At 46.2% G+C, this 23,120-nt stretch overlaps 1 protein-coding gene across 1 annotated transcript in view; it reads right to left on the bottom strand.

Annotated features, from left to right (window-relative positions):
• The window catches only part of LOC147882956 (uncharacterized), a 159,908-nt gene that overhangs the window by 33,056 nt on the left and 103,732 nt on the right, over positions 1-23,120 (bottom strand). The window contains exons 9-10 of the mRNA XM_087400766.1: positions 14,016-14,201; positions 13,571-13,660 (exon numbers count right to left, since the gene is read on the bottom strand). Of these exons, the coding sequence (XP_087256892.1) occupies positions 13,571-13,660; positions 14,016-14,201 (276 nt within the window). The remainder of the gene's footprint in view (positions 1-13,570; positions 13,661-14,015; positions 14,202-23,120) is intronic.

Raw genomic sequence — 23,120 nt, 5'->3', positions numbered from 1 at the left:
TGGTGCATCTAAAGGCCCCTCTTGATGTGGAACTGTAGTGTCTGGGGCTGCTGCAACATCCACCTCTGGAGTCTGGAAGGCGTCTGCCTGAATAGGATCAAAGGTCTCCTCCTGAGGTAAGAGAGCCACTCTGATAGCTCTCCATCGTGGTACTGGTCTGCTATGGGCATTGGGCGCTCTGCTACCCCTGGTGGTCCTAGGGTGCGCGAAGCAGGGCGCCCTGCTGCTCTTGGTGATCCTGGAGTGCGTGGTATAGGGGGTGCTGAGGAGGTGCAGTTGGGGTAGTACGCGAAGGAGCCGCACTAGAAGACCTCTTGGGTCTTTTTCTCTTCCTTGGGCAGTCTCTAGCAAAGCGCCCAAAGATCCTACAAATCCTGCACTGGTCCTGTCTACCTGAAATCTCGACTCTCTGTTGAAAGAGAGAGCCGTTTGGACGCTGAAGCATGATGTGGTCATCTGAGATGTTAGGGTCAAAGACAATGACCCTAACACGAGGCACCCCGTCTGCACTGACTCCCTTTGCCGAGGAAGAAGGCATGCCAGGAAGGGTGGTGTGACCTGCCTATCCTCCTCAACCGGATCGAAGCCCAAGGTGTAGGTAAAAGAAAGATCCTCCTCGAACCCAAAGCCAAGGGATTAGCTTTGAGAACAAGGGTTGTGGACTCGTGGGAGTCGAAAACCACTTGGAAGAATCCACGTCCCAGAAGTCGAATATCCCTGAGGTGTGCGGCGAGATCTCCTGGTAACGCCACTAGCATCCAGTCTCTAGCTTATGATCTGGAAGGGTGTGACCCAAAGATGAGGGTGAAAAGTGATGTGGAGCCCTCTAATTCCACATCTTTCTTGAGCTGCTGCAACTCGTCTTCTGAAAAAATGACGGTTCTCGCGGCCAGTGGAAGTGGACGGAGATTGTGGCTGAATGGGGATCCATTCACCAATCGATGCAAAAAGGCCGATTCCAACACTGAAAAAGCTCCTTCCGTGAAACCACTGCCCAGGACACCCTCAAACACGGGCGCAGGAAGGAGAAAGGAGAGGGTAGGAGAGAGGGGAAGGGAAGGAGAGTATAGACTGAGGGGGGTAGATGGAGGTAGGATGAGGGGGGAGGCGTAGGGGAGTTGAGTTAGGAAGGAAGGGGGCGGGGTTAGGAGGGAGGGAGGGAGCTGAGTTAGGAAGGGGGCGGGGTTAGTAGGGAGGGAGAGGGCTGGCGGGAGGGGAAAGGGAGGGCGGGGGAGAGGAAAGGAGGGGCAGATAGGAAGGGAGGGAGGGGGGTGGGGGGGAGATAGGGGCAGCGGGGGGGGGGGGGGGAGAGAGGGAGGGCGGGGGAGGGGGCGGGGGTGGAGAGGGAGGGCAGGGAGGGAGAGGGAGGGAGGGGACGGGGGTGAAGGAGGGGGGGCGGGGGGGGCTGTCGGGTGGGGGAGAGGGGGGGCCGGGAGGGCTGTCGGGTGAGGGAGGAGGAGGGAGGGGGCAGGGGTGGAGAAGGGGGGTGGGTGGGCTGGCAGGGAGGGAGAGGGAGGGCGGGGAGGAGGAAGGGGAGAGGGAGAGTGAGGGAGGAGGGAGGGGGGGCTGGCGAGAGGGGAGGGAGAGGAGCAGCGAGGGGAGAGAGAGAGGGGGCAGCGAGGGTGAGGGAGAGGGAGAGGGGGCTGGCTGAGAGAGGGAGAGTGGGGGGGGGCAGTAGCTCACGGGGAGAGGAGCAGCTCAAGCTCATGCCAGGAATCAACTTTCAAGCACAAGACATAACAAGTTACATGATACAACCCAAATTGCAATGCTCAAGGCTAAAGCCATGAACCATGACGTGTAAATGTTTAAGTTATAAATACTAAGTTCAAGCATTTTATGAAAATGTTAAAAGACCAAAGTACTTTCGAATCCGAGCGTACATATGGTAGGAGGGTATGTGACTTTCACAAGGCAGCTCGGGACCTGTTGATGGAGCGCAAGGGCACCCGGGTGATTGTGATGCTCCAAACGATTTGAAGTGCAATAGGGAAAAGATTGAACTTTGCCCCTTTTGCACAAAGCACAACAACCAAAAAACACGTTTCAAAAAGCCAAACATTTGAAAACGTTTCAAAAAATAAAAAACATGTCCATTGCAATATACCTAGATATATCGAGGAACATTCCCAAACCCATACTCTAAAAACACAACATAGTGCAGTTTCAATCTCACAATAGTCATTCATAAATTGAAAACCATAAACTCCATCACGCATAGCAGGGACTAGCTACTATGCAATTATGGACTTACTTCCCACACCCCAAGGGACAGTCTCCAGATAGGATAGGGACAGCATGGCCAGCAAAATAAATAGCCGCCAAACTGCCAGGAAGACAGCTAGGAAGAAGACACACCCCAAGGGACAGTCTCCAGATAATAGCTGCCGAACTGCCAGGAAGACAACTAGGAAGAAGACACAAATTCCCTCTGCATGCAGCTTCCAATGGGGGTTTTGGTGGAATACTTATGAAGGCTTAGGATGATCAGAGCCACTTTTTGCTAGTAGTTAGAACTCAACAGAGGGAAACAATGGATTCTTTTAAGAAACACCAATTTCATCCTTCCTCTCTCTTTTGTCAGATCAGATTATCATTTCAGAAAAGGTCCATTGTCCATATATGCAGTACAGAATCCTGGGGCAAAGCATGTCCCTAATGCACATAAAGATCAAAGTTTGCAATTTTACCACAAAATGATTTCAAAGTAAGAATATATGTCTGTGTGTCAAGAATCTCTGGGCAAAACCTGGATGACTGATATCAATTCTTAGCTTACTGGATCCCTTTGCGGCTTGTGAAAAATGAGCTGAATTGTTCAGCTGAGCCTTAATTTTGGAAGTGTAAGAAGGGGATGCACGTTATTATCTTTGGAACTTAGGTAGTCCAGCTTGCATTGCTTAATCAGTTACCATCTTGAAAAGCTGATGAGACTATAAAAAAATTATTTTGGAAGTGTACGGAGGAGATGCAAGTTATTATCTTCAGAACTTACGTCGCCCAGCTGGCATTGCTTATCCAGTTACCTGATGAGACTATATAAAACAAAATTCTCAATTTCCTTGCCTTCCGTGCCCCTTTTGATTTCAGAGCTTTCCGCAAGGATGAACATTGCTTTCTGCAAGGATGAACAATTCTCAATTTCCTTGCCTTCCATGCCCCTTTTGATTTCAGAGCCTTCCGCAAGGATGAACATTGCTGATTTGCAACGTATGCCATGAGACTAAATATACTTACAGGTAGGGTCTGTTAGATCCTCCTTACTAAGTCAATATGTTTAGGCCTAAGAAGATTGTTATCTCTACAGATAGCTCCCCAAAACATCAAGGACCCACATATTTGCCAAGTGCAACTTTTACTCTAGCAACCAGACTTAACCTTATCACTTTGTCTGAATTACCGCTTTTAAAATTCTGGTCACAGGATTGCATGCACTAATGTTGTAAACATGTAGCTCTTCATTCACTGTTCACCATATTCAATCTCCGTAAACACACGTTTTGTTTCTCAAGGTACCAAAAGTTTATGAAGTTTACATATTGCTCTTTGCAGGCTCCAATGCTTCCCACCAGGAGTCTGTAAAATCCCTACAAGAGGTCTCAGCCACATGTATGATAGCTGCAGTAGTATGTGTACTGATCTGTTTGTGATCTTTGTAGATGGGGTCTGCCCAATGGTCCTATCCTGTACTATCCCCTTCCACACTTCATCTTCTTGGTGATAGAAGGAGGTGATGAGTGCCATTGTAATACCCCACCGTGCTGTATTTTAGGCTTGGAATAGGTGTATGGCTCTCTGTCTCCTCATCACATATAATGAAAAGAACGGACGTCTATCATCTAGTTAGTTGACAAAGATAGACCAGTCATTAAATCCCTCCCAAAAAAGAGAATGGAGCCGTCTGGCCAAATACCTATGACCTATGCATCTGACAAAGTAAGATCACCCAGAAATGACAATGAATCCATCCTTTGATCTCATCATTAGAGGATGCATCTGAGCCTCCAATGTTCTTCAATCTTGACCACTTAGTAGTCACATATCAAGCATATCTCGACCTCTTAGTAGTCACATATCAAGCACATCCTCTGATCTGGACACAGAGTGAGAAGCTGTTATGCTCAAGCTCAGGGAGTCAATTGCGCATTTTTCCCTTTAGAAAACCGATAATTGTAATTAATGCATGTTGCGCTTCATGTATGTGGTTGAAGGGTTTGATGTCAAGGTCGTTGGTGAGGGTGATTTGCATGACTAGGTGGGTTTGAAGGCCAAAGGTCTAGGTGTCCCAATCAGAAATTATGCCTAGGGGCAAATGGTTTTAAAACAATCCCAAGAAGGGGTAAAAGGGGCACCTAAGTGCAGCCTTGATTAAGGAAAAGATTCAAATTGTGAGTGTGTGCTGCCAAGCAAGGCGAGAAGGATAATCAATTGCAAACACCTGTGATCCTCCTATGTTGTGCAGAATTCATGCTTCTTCACTTTTAGTCTTTGTCATTGGTATTGGAGCCTGATGAAGAGACATGCGGCAGCCGTGTGCAGAATTTGTGACTAACATAACATCTAGTTTGTGACAGATTTCTCTAAGGTGCTTTTCATCTGGATATTTGCCGAGGGAAAATAAGAGGCGTAGATCACATGAAGGTTCTTCGCAAAATTTCTATCAACAAGTGATTGACAAACTAGGGAAGCGATCGTACGATTAATGCACAATCGTGTATATGGTTTACTATTTATCTATCAGTCTAACAAATGTACGATTTGATGAGTTCCTCATCGACTGGTTGGTTGACTGAACTTGGTATTGATGAGCGAAGGTAATCAGAGAGCAGCAAGGCAAGCTAGTTGGCAACGTCCAGCAGATCAATTTTGCCTCCTATAGCACAATAAAAGGAACAACCAGCTAACCCTCAACGCTTTACAAGGTGAGCCACCAGCTGAGAAAAATCCAAGAAATGCAGCGAGTGAAGTGATTGTCATGACAAGCAGAGGAATTGTATGTGTTGATGCTCCTACTCTTAATCAAACGTTTGCAATATTGCTTTGCATTGGAACAAGGGCATAGTACTGGCAAGGGTATCAAATCATAAAACTTGCTGGAAATTTTAAGGTCATTGATGAAATTCTATTTTTTCGTCCAAAAACAGACAGAATTGGACAGAACTTGACAAAAAACTAGTTTGGAGGCGCTTTCGGGTGCCTTGATGTCGAATTCAGGTGATTGGGAAGCTGTACATAGGAATTTGGACGAGGGAGCTCTCTATTCTCTTATAAATTCAATTTGTTTGAGTTTTGAAACTTCTTAAAGCTTTCACCGTGCAGGTTTTGGTTGTGATCCGTCGACTAGCATTGACGCTACCCAAGATGGGGAAATGGCCAGGTTGGCTGATCAAAGGAGTTCCCTTATTGTTTTAGGGATGAGGTGCCTTATGGGTTACCTCCAAAAAGGAATGTTCAACACAAGATTAAACTTATCTCGGAGGAGGAACCTGTAAATAGCCTCCCTATAGATTAAGTTTTACAAAAGAAGCTAAGGTGTGAAGGCAACTGGAAGAATACCTCAAGCTAGGGTAGATTCAGCTCAGTTTCTCATCTTTTGCTTCACCAGTGATATTGAAGAAGAAAATAGATGATACCTTCCATCTCTGTATAGATTACAGAGGATTGAACAATATCACTATAAAGCACATGTATCCAATGGCTTGGATTGATGACTTGCTAGATGCATTACATGAAGCCATAATAGATCTTAAGAGTGGCTACTACCATCAAATCCGAATTAGAGCCAAGGATGTGCATAAAACCACTTTTAGACGCATGTTTGGACATTACGAGTTTTGGATAGTGCCATTTGGCTTACGAATGCTCCGGATACATTCGCCATGCTTATAAATGACTTGTTGTGCACATATATCAGGAAGTTCATGGTATGCTCTATTGATGATATTATCGTTTACAGAAAAAGTATTGCTGAGCATCGTGATCACTTCAGAACAAGTGTTCAGTACTTTGAGAAAAGCCAATCTATATGTAAAAGAAAAGAAAACCCTGCTTACTGCACCCATATATCACGAAGTTCGTAGTATGCTCTATTGATGATATTATCGTTTACAGAAAAAGTATTGCTTAGCATCGTGATTACTTCAGAAAAGTGTTCAGTACTTTGAGAAAAGCTAGTCTATTTGTAAATAGAAAGAAAACCGTGCTATGCATGGTTAGACTAGAGTACTTGGGATTCATTATTGGGTTGAAATGCATCCAAAGAAGGTGGGTGCGATATTAGTGTGGCCAATTCCTCAGAATGTGACCACGTTGCGGTCATTCTTAGAATTTGTCCGAAGGCATATCAAAAGATATTCTGAAATAGTATTGCATTTGGCTAAGCTGACCTCAAATAAAGTATCTTTCGTCTTGGGACAAAATCAACAAAAGAGTTTTAATGCTATAAAGAAGGCAATGCCTTTGATCCAATGTTAAAATTTGTTGATTCCCAAAAACCGTTTTCCTAGAAGCCAATGCAAATGGCATTGCGCCGGGGATGGTTCTTCTCCAAGGGTAAAGGCCAATAGCCTTTGAAAGCAAGCAGCTTTCTCCCTCTCAGAGTCATTGGCCCACTCATGAACAAGAGTTGTACTTTTGTTATTCATGCTTTGAAAGCATGGAGGCCTTACTTGTATGATTCATAGTTTCACGTGGATGTATGAAGGAGTTTAATATGAAGATTTGGTACCAAAGAGGGAAGGAGAATAAGGTTGTTGATGCTTTGTTACACATCATCCATAAAATGAGTTTCACGATATAAGAGAGTGCTCTAATAACCAAGATTAGGGGAACTCAAAAAGTTGACAAGTTTGTCTAGAGCCTTGGCCTAATGCCCCCCCCCACGCTGCTGCCTACGCTGGCCCCCCACGCTGCTACTCCCGTGCCCCCCCCGTGCTGCTGCTTCTCCCCTCCTCCTCTCCCCCCCTCCTCTCCTCCCCTCCCTCTCTCCTCTTCGCTCCTCCCCCTCTCCTCCTGCTGTCCCCTTCCCTTCTCTCCCTCCCCCTTGCTGCTCTCCCTCTCCCCCCTTCTAGCTCCCCCCTTCTTCAACCTCCCTCCTTCTTCAACCTACCCCCTTCTTCTTCTATCTTGCTCTCTCTCCTCTCTCCCTCCTTCCTTCACCCTCGCCCTTCAGATGTACCCCCGTTTTTTTTAGGGTCTCCTGGGCATCAGGAAAGCGGACAGAGTTTGTGTTTGAGTTGGTCTTTCCCACCTCGATTGATGAATGGGCACCCATTCAATCAACCTGTAACCACACACACTGGCTGCGAGAACCGTCACATTTTCAAAAGACGAGCTGCAACAGTTGCAAAAGGACTTGGAGCATGAGTGTTCCACGACTCTCTTCACACGCATCCTTGGTTCACACCCCTCCAGATCACAGGCTAGAGATTGGATGCTTGCGGCGCTTCCCCAGGAGCACACCCCCCACCTTAAGGATGTTTGTTTGTTGGGACGAGGTTTCTTTCAGGTGTGCCTAGATTCCCCAGACGTCACGAGAGACTTGCTACAGGCTGGGTTTCTATTTCTAGGCTATTCAACTGAGCTTTGACCCAATTGAAGAGGACAAGCAGGAATTTCTGTTTTCATCAGGTTCCCTAGTCTCCCCTCAGTTTATCACCGCCTTCTTTCAGTTATTGGCAAGAGGTTTGATGTGGTAGCAGAGATCCCCCCTCTTCCTGCCGAGCCCTCTTCGGCTGCTGAGGCGGTCAGGATGGATGGGGTACCTAGGGTTAGGGTCATTGTCCAGGACCCTAATATTTCAGATGACCACATCATGCTATAGCGACCCGATGGGTCATTCTTCCGCCAGAGATTTGAGGTTGCAGGTCGGCAGGACCAGTGCAAGATTTGCAGATCCTCAGGGCACTTCGCCAGAGATTGCCCAAAGAAGAAAAAGAGGCCCAGAAAGCAACCAGCTCGTACTAGCTTATGACAGAGAGCAGGAGCAGGACCTACCGCTCCACAGGCACCGCCTTAGACACGGGCTCCCCCTCCTCCTAGGGCTACTTGAGTCCCTCCTGCATCCCGCACCACCTCTGGCCCACGGTGGGATCTGGTCGCGGTTAGGCCCTCTACTTCAAATCATACCTCCACCGCTTCGGAGGCTACCTCCTTGGAGGCTAACGCCTTGAAGCCTAGTGTTCAGGAGCCTTCTTCCACTCCACCCCAGGATCAGGCTGTACCTTCCTCAGCAGCCCAGGTTGTCGGCACCTTGTCCGCAGCACTTCTTGATCAAGACCCAGTACAAGTGCCTCCTTCCATGGATAGAGGGAAGGGGGTCTTACATTCTCTACCTACTTTGGTAGGAATCCTTCGGACCCCCTCCCCAGGACTGGCTCAACAGAACTCCTTTTCCGCTCTTGAGGACCTCTCTGACCTCCCAGATGATGATTTTGTACTTTCGGAGAGCCAGCTATCGACATCCCTATTGAAAGATCTTTCTCTCTCTCACCTGTGGACTTTCCTCCCCTGTGTGTATGGTAGGAGGTCAGCTCCAGTGGAGGGTTCTTTTTTTGCCACCTGGTCGGGTAAGGTATTCCAACCTGCCGATGAGGATAGCCAGTTGGAATATACAGGGATTGGGCGGCATCCCTCATCGCCATCACAGACAGCTAATCAGGAATCAGCTCCATCTAGGTGTATCAGGTGGTTCCTTAGACATTCTTTTTCTTCAGGAACACAAACTGGATGTCAGAGATTGCTCCAAGTCAAGTAAGTTACTTTCAGGCCCGACTTTTTGGCTTCCTGCCTTGGGAACCAGAGGAGGTACATGCATATCAATTTCAGAATCTATTCTCCCTCTATTCATTGGACACAGTACCATCACCCCCTCAGGGCCCAGTGGGTTTTACTTTTGATTGACGGACGTAAGGTTGGTTTCCTCAACCTCTACACTCCGAACAACAGAGAAGACCGTGTTCTTTTTTTGAAAGAGTTGCTCTCGTGGGCTGACATTGCAGATTCATGGATTATTCGAGGTGACTTCAACATGGTTGAGGCACCATCCGATAAGCAAGGGGGCATAGAAGGTGGTATTCATTCTCGAGAGAGAGCAGCTTGGGATGCCTTCTTGTTCAGGTTCAGTGGCAGAGATGTTTGGTCAGATGATGCATTTCATATTCAGTCTCAGTCACTTTTGTTTTCGTGGTCGAACCGTAGGGTGTAGATGCCTATCCATGCTTGGATTGACAGATTCTATGTGGATGACTGGGCTCTTGATAGAGAGGGGGCAGTTTGCATTGCACCTCGTGTTTCCACTTCCAACCATTTTTCAATAGTTTTGTCTATCTCAGAGCCCCATCTGAGAGGATGGTCTCACAGTATCAGGATCCTCAATGCCTTATACATAGATGCGACTCTCACGGAGGCAGTCTTGGAGATCTGAGTTTCTCACATGCAGGGGGGGTGGCCAGTCCTTCACATGTGGCCACAGCACTTGTCAGTATCAGCGACTTTTATCACTCAGTTGCTAGTGCTCGGCAAGGTGAGGTACTCAAGCGGGAGATTGGTATCCGCCAGAAATTGATAGCCTTGCAAAGGGAGGAGCAGAGATGACCATCAAATGCTTGGATACAGGAGCGCCTTGCTGCAGCAAGGGCTCACTTGCAGACATTGCTTGATCAGAGAGCAAAGTATGCCTTCCATGCACGATAAACACTTTTTCTCTACACTTGGTCCCAGACATAGTAGAGAGAGTGCCACGCAGCTTATTGACTCTGACAGCGTTTTGCAGTCTCATCTGGATACCGTCATGCACTTAGCGACAGCTTTCTATGCCTCCCTTCTTTCTGCAGATCCTGACACACAGACCAGAGATGTGGCTAGAGATGAAATTTGACAGAGTTTACCTGTGTTTGTCACACCATAGATGATATGCTCACTTGATGCACGCTTTATCAACACAGAGTTCAGGACTGCTCTCTCCACCCTTCATAAGGGCAAGTGCCCTGTTTCCGATGGTCTTACTCCATCTTTTTTTACAGCCTTTTGGGATATGATAGGTGATCATATTACTTCAGCCCTGCAGGGCATTTGGGACTTGAGTGAGATGCCTGACTCACTGACTGAGGGACTCATACACCTTATCCTGAAAGGTGGCAACATGAATTTTGTATCCCATTAGAGACCCATCACTCTTTTAGGCACTCTATACAAAATCCTTGCCGAGGCGATTAGCATCCGGTTGCAACCCCTTCTTCCAAACCTCATCCATGATACTCAGACAAGCTTTGTGCATGGCAAGAGCATATTTGATAATATCTTTTCCTTTTGGGAAGCCACAGAGTGGGCTATGCAGAGCGGGCAGAGGTTGGCGGTTCTACTCTTGGACTTTGAGAAAGCCTATGACAGAGTAGATTGGGGTTTTCTTGAGGGCACTCTTCTACGATTTGGATTTTCATATGCATGGATTAGAGGGATGGCCTCCCTTTACAGATCAGCCCACAGCTAGGTTTTGATTGGAGGGGTAAGGGGTGACAGGTTTCAGATTTCTAGATCAGTTCGTCAAGGATGCCCTTTAGCCCCCTTCCTCTTTCTTTTTGTGGCAGAAGCTATGAGTATCTTCCTTAGATCTTAGGCTGAGCTTTATGGGCTGAGATTGCCCTTGAGATAGGAGCAGGAGCTTCTTGACTGTGAGTTGGCTGATGACACTGATATTTTTATTCAGGCCTCTTCGCAGTCACTTGATTCTTTCTGGACAGCCTTGGATATCTTTTGCTCAGCTGCACGGGCACACATTAACTGGCATAAATCCTTTGGCTTTTGGATCAGTGATGAGGACACTCCAGGCTGGGGAGTTGACATTGGCTTTTCCTGAATTTAGAGGGGTGATCCTATCAGATATTTGGGATGCCAAGTAGGATTGGGCATCTCTCGAGCACAACAGTTTGCCCCAGTACTAGAAAGTATAAGGAAAAAGCTCCTTTTTTGGAGCTCAGCAAAACTCGACCTTGCATCTAGAGTTGTGGTAGTGAACCAAGTTCTTTTGGCCACCGCCTGGTTTGTGTACAGCTCACTTCATTCTAACTAGAGAGTCTATTGGTAACTCGCAAGTGGTGGATTTGTTTATTAGTCATATATTTTGTCTACACAAGTTACTCAAATCCATAATGTCAAACAAGGACGCTAAATTTACCAGTCATTTTTTGACTTCAGCGTTTGAAACACTAAGGACATAGTTAAGAATCAGTAGTGGGGATCATCTTGAAACATATGGTCAAACAGAGAGAGTCCTCAGTCAACCAAACTTTAGAGAATATGCTAAGAGCATATGTATCATTGAGGCAAAATACATGGAATAAGTGGTTGCCATTGCTGGAGTTTGCCTACAATTATATAAACCATTCCTTGAGACAAGAATGAGTCCGTCGAGTTAAAATATGATTATAGACCAGCAAATCCAATCACGTTTGGAATACTTCACAAAGTGCCCAGTGCGACAAACTATATTGTTTAGATCCGTGAGATGCTAGCACTTGCGAGAGATAACATCCGCTAGGCTATGGATAGTGCTACATATGCAAATGAAAATAAATCTTTCATAGAGTTTGAGAAAGGAGAAAAAAAGTTTCTCAGAGTTTCTTCACACTCCAAGTTTGACTGCAAAAGAGTGTGCTATGTTGTCACCCCCATATTGTGGCCTGTGGTTACTTCTAAAAAGTAGGCAAGGTAGCCTATAGATTAAAATTACCACAGGGTTGTAAGGTGCACCTAGTGTTTCATGTTTCTCGTTTAAAATGGTTTTGGCACTCCACTAATTAAGGGTATTGTTTTGTTGCAAGAAATAGAAGACAATGCAAGGCGCAAACCAACAAGAATCCTGGACCGAGGAACAATGCAAGTATGCAATCAAAAGATACCCATGGTGTTGGTTTCACGGCATGGTTTACCTCTATTTGAGGTGACATGGGAATCTACCCATATGCTCGGATCCACATGTATCCGTACATATCCCGGGAAGGTTGCTACTACACGGACATTGTATCAGATGTGGAGAGCATTCCTAGATTTCATCAACAAGGACACTGATGCCTAAAGAGGGAAGGAATGTTATGCTCAAGCTGAGGTAACATGACCTCGAAAGGATCAATCGACATTTTTCCCTTTCGAGACTTGACAATTGTAATTAATGTGTGTTGCAATTGATGTATGGCAATTGAAGGAGTTTAATGTCCACGTCGTTGGTGAGGGTGATTGCAAGACTAGGTGGGTAGGTCAAAGGCCTAGGTGTTCCCAATTAAAAATTATGCCTAGGGGCAAATGGTTTTAAGGAAATCCCAAGAAGGGGTAAAAGGGGTACCTAAGTGGGGCCTTGATTAATAGACATATGGCATTCTAGGCCCATCTAGGGAAATTGGGGGCTTTGTAGAAAGACATAGGAAATTATTCGAATTGTGAGCGCGTGCTGCAAAGCAAGGCCGAGAGGATAATCAATTGCAAATACCCATGATTTTCCTGTGTTGTGTTAAATTTGTGTTTCTTCTCTTTTGGTCTTCGATAGAAGCCATCCTCGTGCACAAAAATGCCCTTTAGAGTTTCAACGATGACCCTAGTCTCTTTGTATGTTTAGTTGTAGGTGATTCATTTGTGAGATAGATACATTTTTCAACTCTCATTCTCCACACTCTTGTACTGTTCTCTTCACTTTCACTAACAACAACCTTTGACACAAATTGGTGCTGAAAATTAAGGTAGTTTCCTTTTCCTTTTTCTCCCTTTCACTCCCCTAGCATCAGAATTAACTTTGCATTCTATGAAAACATGTACAACCAGACTTATCACACTTTTCTGATGTACTTAACCATCTTGGTATTTTTACATCCTTTCGAGCATCAAGGAAACCTGAAGTTACCTTGTTACACCAGTGTTTCTCATTGCCAAGTCTGTCATAAAACAGAACAAAGGCCATGACAGCTATCAGACTGTGACAAGGGAATAGACAGTTTTGGATACTTTACATTCAATGCCAAGCTAGGAGTAATTTGCAAGCGCCTAGAATTATCGAAAAGAAAACTCCTTTCAGATGCCAAATTATGTCCTAATAGAACGACTTTTACGTATTCCTATTCTCTGTCATTGCTCCAAAGGCTCCTTGAATTGTGCTTCCACTTCTTACCTGTATTCCATCGCATTCTTCCACAAACGTCTGCCTCACAAATTGCAGGAAGAATCTTTAATCTTCTCAAATATTATGGTCACTCGAATGCATTTTCTTCTGCAGATTGACTAACCTGTAGGCTTGAACTGCGGGCTAATCTGCAGCCACTACTTCCTTGCCACAGGCTAATCTGCAGCCACTACTTCCTTGCCAGAGGCTTTGGCCTTGTGACTAGATTTGGTAGAGATTTTATTGTTGGGGAAGCTGATCTTGACCCATTAGCAGATTTTTTGGGTTTGCTCTAATTAACAGTCTTTTGTTTAGCACCTCTTGGTCCTATTGGTGGTCTTCTCTCCTCCCATCAAAAGAAAATGTTCATTTTGAAGCCAGACCTAATCCACAAACCAAAGCCCTTCAATTCTCATGTCAAATTACCTGCTGGCGACCAAAATACATATTGAATAGTGTTGGCTCCGAAGACTCCAACAACCCAGCCGCTAAGACATCTGCAGAATGTCGCATTTCCTGCACCCTCAAAATTGATAACAGTGTAGGTCAAAATGAACAAAGCATCTTAACATTGCAATACAAATCCCACATTTAAGAATAAAGGCCCAACAACAAGGAATGTGGACATAGAGATACAGAAGCCTGTCGCCACCCCAGCAATTTAATAAACATCATCAAAACAATGCTCAGTCTTTGCTTCTTTCATCCGGTGCCAATTCTACAATGAGAATGAAAGTATAAAACCCAGTGGTTGATAATCATAGCTTGAGACATTATGGTTTGGATAGCTGCGATCTCCAATATTGAGATGGAAAATCACTTAATATTAAAATCGATGATTGACCTGTACGATGCTAGTAAGTTTACTTACTTCTCTTAGGACTGCACCATCTAGGAAGGTCCTTGTTCGAACATGAAAGCGCCCATCTTTTGTTTCCTGTATAGACTCACCACGCAGAGCTTTTGTAACAGCAACTGCTAGCTTCTCATGTTCATGCAAGCTGTGAGAGCCTCCAACTACTACCACCTCCTGCCCAGGCTGCAACATCCTTTTTATCTGCATATACACAAAAGTATCTGCATCAATTGGGAAATCATGCTCTTCTTAGCAGTCAGAAGGAGGTGTATAAATGCTGTTTACAGGAAAATCATTGTAAAGGCCGAAAACGAGACACTGCAATGCTATAGGATTTTATATTGAAATACCATTCAGAACTTTTAGAACCTAGAAACAAAGCTCACGTTGTCAATATGGCATAATAGGGTTATAATTAATCCATTATTAAGATAAGAGCCACTCTAAAGAACCAAATATTTGAATTTCTCGGAGGAAACTTGCACTGTTACTAACAATACTTCTTTGGTTCAAATACACAAAGTGTTGAATGTAAGGTTTTCCTGCATTTGCAGAGAAGCAAGCAAGACATGCACCTTCTCAAATCAATCCTGTTACTTGCAGTTTCAAGAAAAAGAGTCAACCAAGATACGAAGGTCAAACACTTACATATATGTCTAGTAGATTAAAAAAGAGTGGAGGCAGTCCGCAGGCTGCTTCCTTAGAGCATCCATGGAAGCAACAGGACTTAAATGGCCAAGAGTGATTGTTTGTTTAGTCAGGCCATGGTTCATAGGCATGGATATCTTGCATCATTTGTTGGGTATACAGAACTGGAGGTTGTGGAAGATCAGAGCAGGCCATTTGCTGTAGCGAGTGGGACCTACTACCTTGTCACGGCCTACTGAGCTGTCTTTAAGAATTTAAATTGCATTGGCTAGATGATTTAGAAGATTATGTTAAACCACTTGTGTTCTTCGTCTAATCACTAAGGTGGGTAGAATATTCTGAGGCACTTTTTTGACAGATGTTAACTTCTTCTTTTCTTTTTTCTTTTTTTTTGGGGGGGGGGGAGGGGGGGGGGGGGATGGAACCAATACAATTATTGATTCAGTTGGCTAAAAGGCCAGAGCTGTTTGACTGGACATTTGTGGACATATCGCTAATGACATAGCCAGAATTCACCAATTCTTGTGATGCTGTTTTATGGGCTTTAATTCTTTTGTGAGCTAAGACAGCTGAGCTGCATTCTCCACCCCTAATTGTCACTTTGTTTACTGGCTGCTCAGGCCCATAACATGATTTAGAAGATTATATTAAGCTTCTTCGTCTACTAACTAGAAAGAAAGTTTATTAAGTCTTCAGAAGACCGATGGGTCTATGAGACTGTGAAAAAACAATCTGAAACGCGTGTCCTCCCTCTGTCATCCAAGCCACCATCCCCCAGGTGTAGTCTCTATGAAGACTCTGCATACGTGTCATGATCTTGAGGGCTCCCATCCAGATCCTCGCTGCACTATGACAGCTCCAAAGGCAATGCGGGATAGTCTCTAGGGCACCAACGGAGCAACAATGGCACTGCCCGTCCACTCACATCTACTCCAACCACGGCCCAATGGGCAAGCCTCCGTGGGCGGCCAGCCAGAAGAAGTAACAGATCTTCCTTGGCCGCAAGCTGGACCACAACTGCGTCCAAAACCTGCAACACACATCCCGGGGCACTCTCTAGGTCACCCAATGTCTCTCCCTCAAAGGGGTCCACCTCGACGAGTCCATCTGAAGCCTCCTGCCAATCCGTGTGGTGTAGGAAAATAAGGGCACCTCATCCACCTGCTCAACTGGGCCGCCCCTGGAGGGCTAGAACCACTCTCCCGGATCCCACTGGACCTCCCTCAGGGGTCTACCCTCCCATAGCCAAAGGCGCCATCTAGAGGCACCCTGCTCTGAAATACTCAGAGGGTCAATGTGCCACTCCTTCCCCAAACGGCCCACCACTCTGATCATCTGCCAGTGTATCCCATCAAGACTCCCATCCATCTCGGGGTCACTCTAAGTGAGTGGCTGAAGTAGGCCTCCAAGTCCTACACGGAAGAAGCTACAGTGTGTGCTGCCGCGCTGCATCAACATCCTCAAGGGAACACCAGTACGGGAAAACTACCCCAACCATCTGTTGTCTCTCCAAACATGAAGTCCTTCCCACCAAGACTCCAGAATGGCTAAGTCAATCTCGCCCATCCGCAGCCCTGGCCCTCGCAGATGCGCTAGGGCATCAAGCCTCGCCTCTGCCTCCATAGGTAGTCTGCTCCGACGGCCAAAGGACCCGACCGGACCACTATCCCATTGTGCCCAACCAATGTGAGTCTGTTGTCCGAGCATACGGCCCTCCTGATCTTTGATCTCTGGGTGCCACATAAGGGGTTGGCGCTCAAACTCTTCTATGCATCTGGGCGGAGCAGAGACCCCCTACCAGTCTCTGCCATACCCTATGAAGACTCCTCATCAAGGGGGAGCCCTTCCCCGTAAGGGGGGCCTCTAAGAAGATCCATCGATGTGAAGGCTGCCAATGTCCCCTAGTGCGTGGGGTGTTCCTTAGAAGCCCTCGCTGTAAGAGGAGCTTCCAAGGCTCTGCACCTAGGTTGAGGCCACGAACCACCAACTTGCCCAAAAGGGCCCTGCTCTGCATCTCCGAATCAATGACACCCAAGCCTCCTAGTGCCTGCGGCATGATCACTATCCGCCAAGCTACTCGGGCCCTAGTGTTCCTCGTGCCATCTGAACCTGCCCAAAGGAAGTTCCATACCAACCCCAGTCACCAAAAAATGTGTTTCGGGGCACCGAAACGCGAAGAAACGGTTCTAGACGAAACGTTTCTTAGAAACGTCCAAAACGAGCAGTTAGGGCGAAACGTCTGGCTGTCAAAAAATCTGCCGCGACGCGTTTCTTTCTGAATTTGGCTGCCGTTTTCGTTTTTTCGCTCCTCTCCCGCACCGCTCCATTGCTTGCCTTGCTCCTAGTGCCTACCATCTACTCTACCCTCTACTCTCTACTCTCTACTCTACCCTCTACTCTACTCTACTCTACCCTCTACTCTAGTCTCTACGGTCTACCCTCTACTTTCCTCTACGGTCTACCCTCTACCCTCTACTCTACCCTACCCTCTACTCTACTCTACTCTTCTCTACTCTACCCTCTACTCTCCTCTAGCCTCTACTCTCTACTCTACCCTCTACTCTAGAGTCTAGATTCTACCCTCTACGGTCTACCCTCTACAATCCACTCTACTCTACTCTCTACTCCCATACCATGGCCTCAAGACGTGCCGGTGGATCGAGTGGAAGCACAAAACGGGATGTATGGTAGGATACCGTTTTTATAAAGAGATATGGCACATCTGGCACGAGGAGGTCAGTATGCAAGTTTTGTGGTGACACTTTGACAGGATCTGCCCCTCGAGTTCAAGCACATTTTTTATGGATCGGAGGCCAGGGTAAGAGTGCTTGCCATGCCATTCCAGAGGGAATCTTCTTGGCATATGGAGATACCTCATCCAAATTTGCTGAGATTCGATCCCTCCTCCATCTTGTGATCACAGATCAAGTTCTTCAAGCTAATGTGTTGGTTGAGCAGTAGAAGTTGGGCATAGAGGCAACCGTCACTCTCACATCATCCCAGTCAGATACCGGGAATGTGGAGTGTTCTCTCTCTCACAACAGGAGGGGCATGGGTATACTCCATCTACATCGACATCACAAGTTCATGGGAGTGCCTCTACTTAGCCTCTACATGGCACCACTCCATCGGAATCCGTATCAGTTGGGCTGTCCGCTATGCCATCAGCTCCTCCACTGCCTCCTGCCAAGAGGCCGCGTGGTCCAGCAGATATCACTCTAAGACTCTATACAGGCTGCTTGGGCACCACACCTGAAGCAAGAGGCTGCAATTCCAGAGGAGCAGTTTTTCTACGCTTGCAATATTCCCTTCAATGTTGCAAGGACTCCTGCCTACAAGAAGTTTTATCATGCACTTGTAGCTGCTAGTAGTCTAGTAGAGCAGGAGCATCATCCCTTACACCTGCTAGTTCTGAGACTCTCCGCACCACACGTTTGAAGAAGCAGGTGGGATTAATCAAGAAAGACATGGAGGGACTCAAGGAAGCTTGGAGTCGGTATGGATGCACCATAGTCTCCGATGGATGGAGTGACACGAAGAGGAGACACAGGATTAATATCTTGGTCACTAGTTGTGTGGGAAGCATATTCTTGAGGGTGGTTGATGCCTCACATGCCGGCCTTCACATCACCGGAGAGTGGATATGGGGTCATATTGAGGCAAGGAGGTTGGTGAGGACAATGTGGTGCAAGTCATCACCAATAATGGCTCCAAGTGCAAGAGAATGGGAAGTCTTCTTGAGGAGAAGTATCCCAAGATAGTATGGACACCTTGTGCCTCACACTCTCTTGATTTGATGATGGAGGATATTGGAAAGCTGCCTTGGGTGTCTAGTGTGGTCGAAAAAGCAATGCAGCTAGTGACTTACATCACTCGTAAGCCACATGCACTGGCCCTATTCAGAAGGGAGTGTAAGTGGGAGCTTATGAGACCCTCAAAGACATGCTTTGGCTACATCTTCCTGGTTCTTAGCAGGTATGATTAATGAATCATGATTCAATTTTCATCATTCAAAGATGAATTCCTCAAATTATTCATTGTTTAAATTTGTTTAAACTTTATCATTTGTAGGCTAATTAAGACCAAAGAGAGCCTTCGTCGCATGATGACCACTTCAGATTGGCTGGATCGGAGTGACTCGAGATTGCCTGTTGGACAGAATGTCGAGGGGATTGTCTTTGACAATCAGTTTTGGCAGGAAGCCCTTTGCATTCAGATGTCCATAGAGCCCTTGTACTTTGTGCTTCGACTCTTTGACCATGAGGGTTGTACTATGGGCTTGCTATACGAGTTTATGCTAAAGCTTCGAAAAGCAACGAAGGATTGTTCTATTGAGATCCTCAACCAGAGCAGGTACATATAAGTTGAAACTTGTAAGTTTAATACTCAGTTCTCCTAGCTCTAGCCTCTAACTTGATTCCTTTTGGTAAATTTTCAGAAAGGATGACATATAAGGAATTTGGAGAAAGAGATGGGATTGGTTTCATAGGCCAATCCACACTGTTGCACATATGCTCCATCCCTTGTGGAAGGAGCCTGCTAAATGGAATGATCGGGTGCTTGTGAACGGATGGACCTAATACTTGGAGAAAGTATGCGACTCATCGGTCCAGAATAGGTGAGGTAGCATGGCGTACAAGTTTGCAGCCTGCTCACTACTAACTTCTAAGTGCTTTCAACTTTGTATTATCATTTATGATTTATCTAATTATTTATATTGTCTTCTTCTGTATTGCAAATTGCAATAGCATTGAAGAGGACATAGTGGAGTTCCGCAATGACACGGGTCATTTCTCCCGTGCAATTGCCAAGGAAAGAGACAACAGGCTGTTGGCTCTTACTTGGTGGGAGAAATTTGGGATTTTGAATCCCTCATTGCAGAACTTAGCTCTCCTCATCCTTTCGCAAGATTGCACATCAAGTCCAGCTGAGAGAATATGGAGCATATGTGCAGACATACACACCAGGAAGAGAAACAAGTTCGTTCTAACTTCTTATAGTTCTTATTTATAGGCTATATAGTATAGCGTCAAGCTTGTAACATTTTGAAAAACAATTCTTAAGTCCTGAGAATCGACTTCTTTATGCTTTGTAAACTATGTCAGGTTGAGCGTGGAGCAGCTCAATAGGTTGGTATATGTCAATGCCAACCTACGTCTACTTAAGAAGTACAGGTCTGCAGATGGTACCGGTAGCATCGAGTGGAAGCCCAAGCAAGTCAATCCTGACAAGATCAAGCTAAAACCTGTCGACATGTCCATCATCCAGCACAATCGAGAGAATGACGATGCTTACGAGTTCCTGCGATAGGATACGCTTCGATTCCGACGTCAGACATGTTCGATGGCTCGAGCTCGTGCACCACGAGTATGTGCTGCTACTGTTGCAAAGGATACATGGACACCCCAAATTCGTGGTTATCAACATCGAGCACGAGCCTCACGAGGGATTTCACAGGTATCTGTTCTTGCATCATCATCCCGAGGACGTCGAGGCAGAGATGAGCTAGAGGAGGAGGCGGTATTGGTAGACATTGCGGACTCAGAGGACTCAGATCAGTTGCGAGCCCCTACTTGGTTCGAGGGTGGTACTTCCTCTTCCTCCACAGAGGATGTAGATCCATCTGCTGATTCCAGTGCTGATGATGACAGTGATGAAGCAGCAGATCTTGGAGAGGGCAGCGGTCCCTAGCGCTAGAGAGTCGAGACTAGACTCTAGAGTGTACTGTGTACACTGCAGTTGTTAGCAGCGGGCTTGCAGGCGACGGGCTTTGATTATGTATACAGTTTACACCATACACTTACCAGTATATCATTATGGCATGTTACATGTATGATGTAAACAGTAATACATAATACATTTTGTTATATTTTGAATCTTGAATCTTAAATCTTGAAATTTGATTCTGAAATTTGAATTATAAAGTTGAAAGTTTTTTGTTTGAACTATGGGCCATGGCATATGCTAGCAGCCATATGCACTTGCAACTAGTTAGTTAATAGTAATTTGTAAACTGAAAGATCTATGTCTTTGTAAACCTCAATCTATAGGCTGCGTGACGCATCTTTTTACTCTTTCAACTGTGTAATATGTGTGTGCATTGTGTGCACAATATGGATATCTGAGAGCTCTTTTGAGAGAGAGAGAGAGAGAGAATCTGAAGACAATTATTTATGAAGTATATATAACTTCTATAAAATATAGTGTTTTTAGGCGTTTCTAGATGAAACGCCGGTAAAAATCTAGAAACGTTTCTTGTGACACTGGTACCAACCGTCGGAGCTGCCCAATGCAACCTCTGTGAAAGCACCAGCAGGAGGCGATATACCAGGCCGTGGCAAGAAGGACCTAGTTTGCCACTAAGGCACGACTTGCTAAGGAGAGTTTGGCCGAGCCCCAATAGAGAACCTTGCGCCGAACACTCTCAAGGACCGGGGCAATCTACTACTCTGTGGTAATGTCAATACCCACCTGGCATCTGAGGTATCTCGTTGTCTGGCCCCGCGGTATCCATTTGAAGCCAAAGTCACTCCCCCACTCCCGGATCTCCTATGTCTCCTCAAAGCTTGTGAAGAAACCTATAGGTTTCATCCAATTGATCCGTGCCCCCGAGGCCTCACAATAAATAGCCAAGGTGCCCCTAACTCTCTCCAGACTCATTGTGGTGCCGTCAACATACAAGGCCGTGTCGTCTGCAAACTCCGATTCAAGTAGCTCCTCCTCCTGTCTGATTGGGAGCTTCAACCCTGTGAGACGCGCCACCTGTGATCTCAAATAGTAGCCCAAAGTCTCCGCCACAAACAAGAAGAGGAAGGGAGCAAGTGAGCAGCCCTAGCGGACAGAGCGAGAGAGAGGAAAGGCCTCGCATGTGTGTCTTCCGATAAGCATCTGGCTAGAGCTCCCTGCATATAGCGCTGAAACTCCTCTGACCCATCTGTCTGAGAAACCCAATCTCCTTATAGTGCCCTCCAAGAAAGACCACTCCACCCTATCGTAGGCCTTCTAAAAGTCCAAGAGAAGGACAGCCAACGGCTGTGACTCCTCTCTGGACCAATCCACTGCCTCCTAGAACGTGAAGATGTTGTCTAGGATGCTACGCTCCTGGACAAACCCAGTCTGTGTGTCATGGATGATGTCGATAAGATGGGGCCGTAACCGCAAACTCAAGACCTTGGCAAGGATCTTGTATGCAACATCAAGCAAAGTGATCGGACTCCACTGTCAGATGTCTGACCTATCTCCCTCTTTCGGGATCAAATAAAACCACCCCCTACTCAAATATTGAGGGAGAACCCCTTCTGGGCGAGACCTCGACAGGGCTGATCCAACTGAAGTACCACTAGAGAGTGGTATGACATTGTGGTACCTGCCAGAATCCCGGTAGATCCGCCTCTATGTAGTGCCCAGTCCCCAACATAGAAATGGTCTAGTCTCTCTAGCAATCCATCATGTCTCCTCTGTCCAAAGGAGAAGAGAAGGCTGTCAGGTGTCTGCTGAAATCTAGCTCTCCACGGGTCTCTGCCACTAATCATGAAACTGAACTACTCCCAGGTGCCACACTCTTCAGAGGAGATTGATGAAGAGGCTTTTCATTATGACCTGCTGAATGCACTACACAGGAAATGGCAAACAGCAGAAAACAAAGATAAATTTGAGTACTATCGCACATATATCAACCCCGAATATTGGTCAATTTATACAGGAAGGGAGACAACAACGCAGAAGTACATATGTACACCTATAGCAGTGCATAAACGGAGGGCTTTAGCCTCACTTCGCACCCGATCACACCAGCTGCAAATAGAAACAGGGGGATGGAAAAAGATGCCAAGGGAGAGTAGAATATGCCAACTATGTGATCAAGGTATGGTTGAAACAGAAGAACACATGGTAATGATATGCCCTCACTATGCACACATTAGGGAAGAGTTCAATCACCTCCTTGAGGGACATAACAAACTGGCTGATTTGCTGCATAAAGGGTCACCTTCAGCTTTAGGAACATTTGTGTATAAGCTCTTCAAGCATAGGAATCCACCTGAATCCTGGAAGGTGGTTTCTCTTTCCACCCTCCCATCTTCGGGAGGAGCTTTCATGTACTTGTGATATTGTATTGCTCAGGTCCCATAGGCCGGTTTTGGTCTTCAGAGGACGATAATATATTCTTCTTCTTCTTCTTCTTCTGTTGCTGGCATCTCAGAAAAAGAGGCTCCGCCCTGCTTGTCTTCCCCAAACTCCAGGTTGTTCAAGTCACCTCCAACAATCCAAGAGTCTACATCCGGAAGACACTCTAACAGCCTCCTCCAAAAGGCCGGGCGGTGCTGTCTGCACGCTGGGGCATACACATTCAAGGTTCTGATCTTGGACTCTCCCATCCGAACTCCCATCCAAACTGCCCATCCTAGAAGGAGCTCGCCCTGATCGTAGACCTCTAGGGCCAAGGTTTGTGAGACTGAGATGCAGACCCCTCCA

This window comes from Dipteris shenzhenensis, chromosome 29 (genome assembly GCF_047967505.1).
Source record: "Dipteris shenzhenensis isolate YYH24624 ecotype China chromosome 29, Dip_SZ_1.0, whole genome shotgun sequence".
Classification (NCBI taxonomy): domain Eukaryota; kingdom Viridiplantae; phylum Streptophyta; class Polypodiopsida; order Gleicheniales; family Dipteridaceae; genus Dipteris; species Dipteris shenzhenensis.
This window is presented reverse-complemented; position numbering and strand designations above follow the sequence as displayed.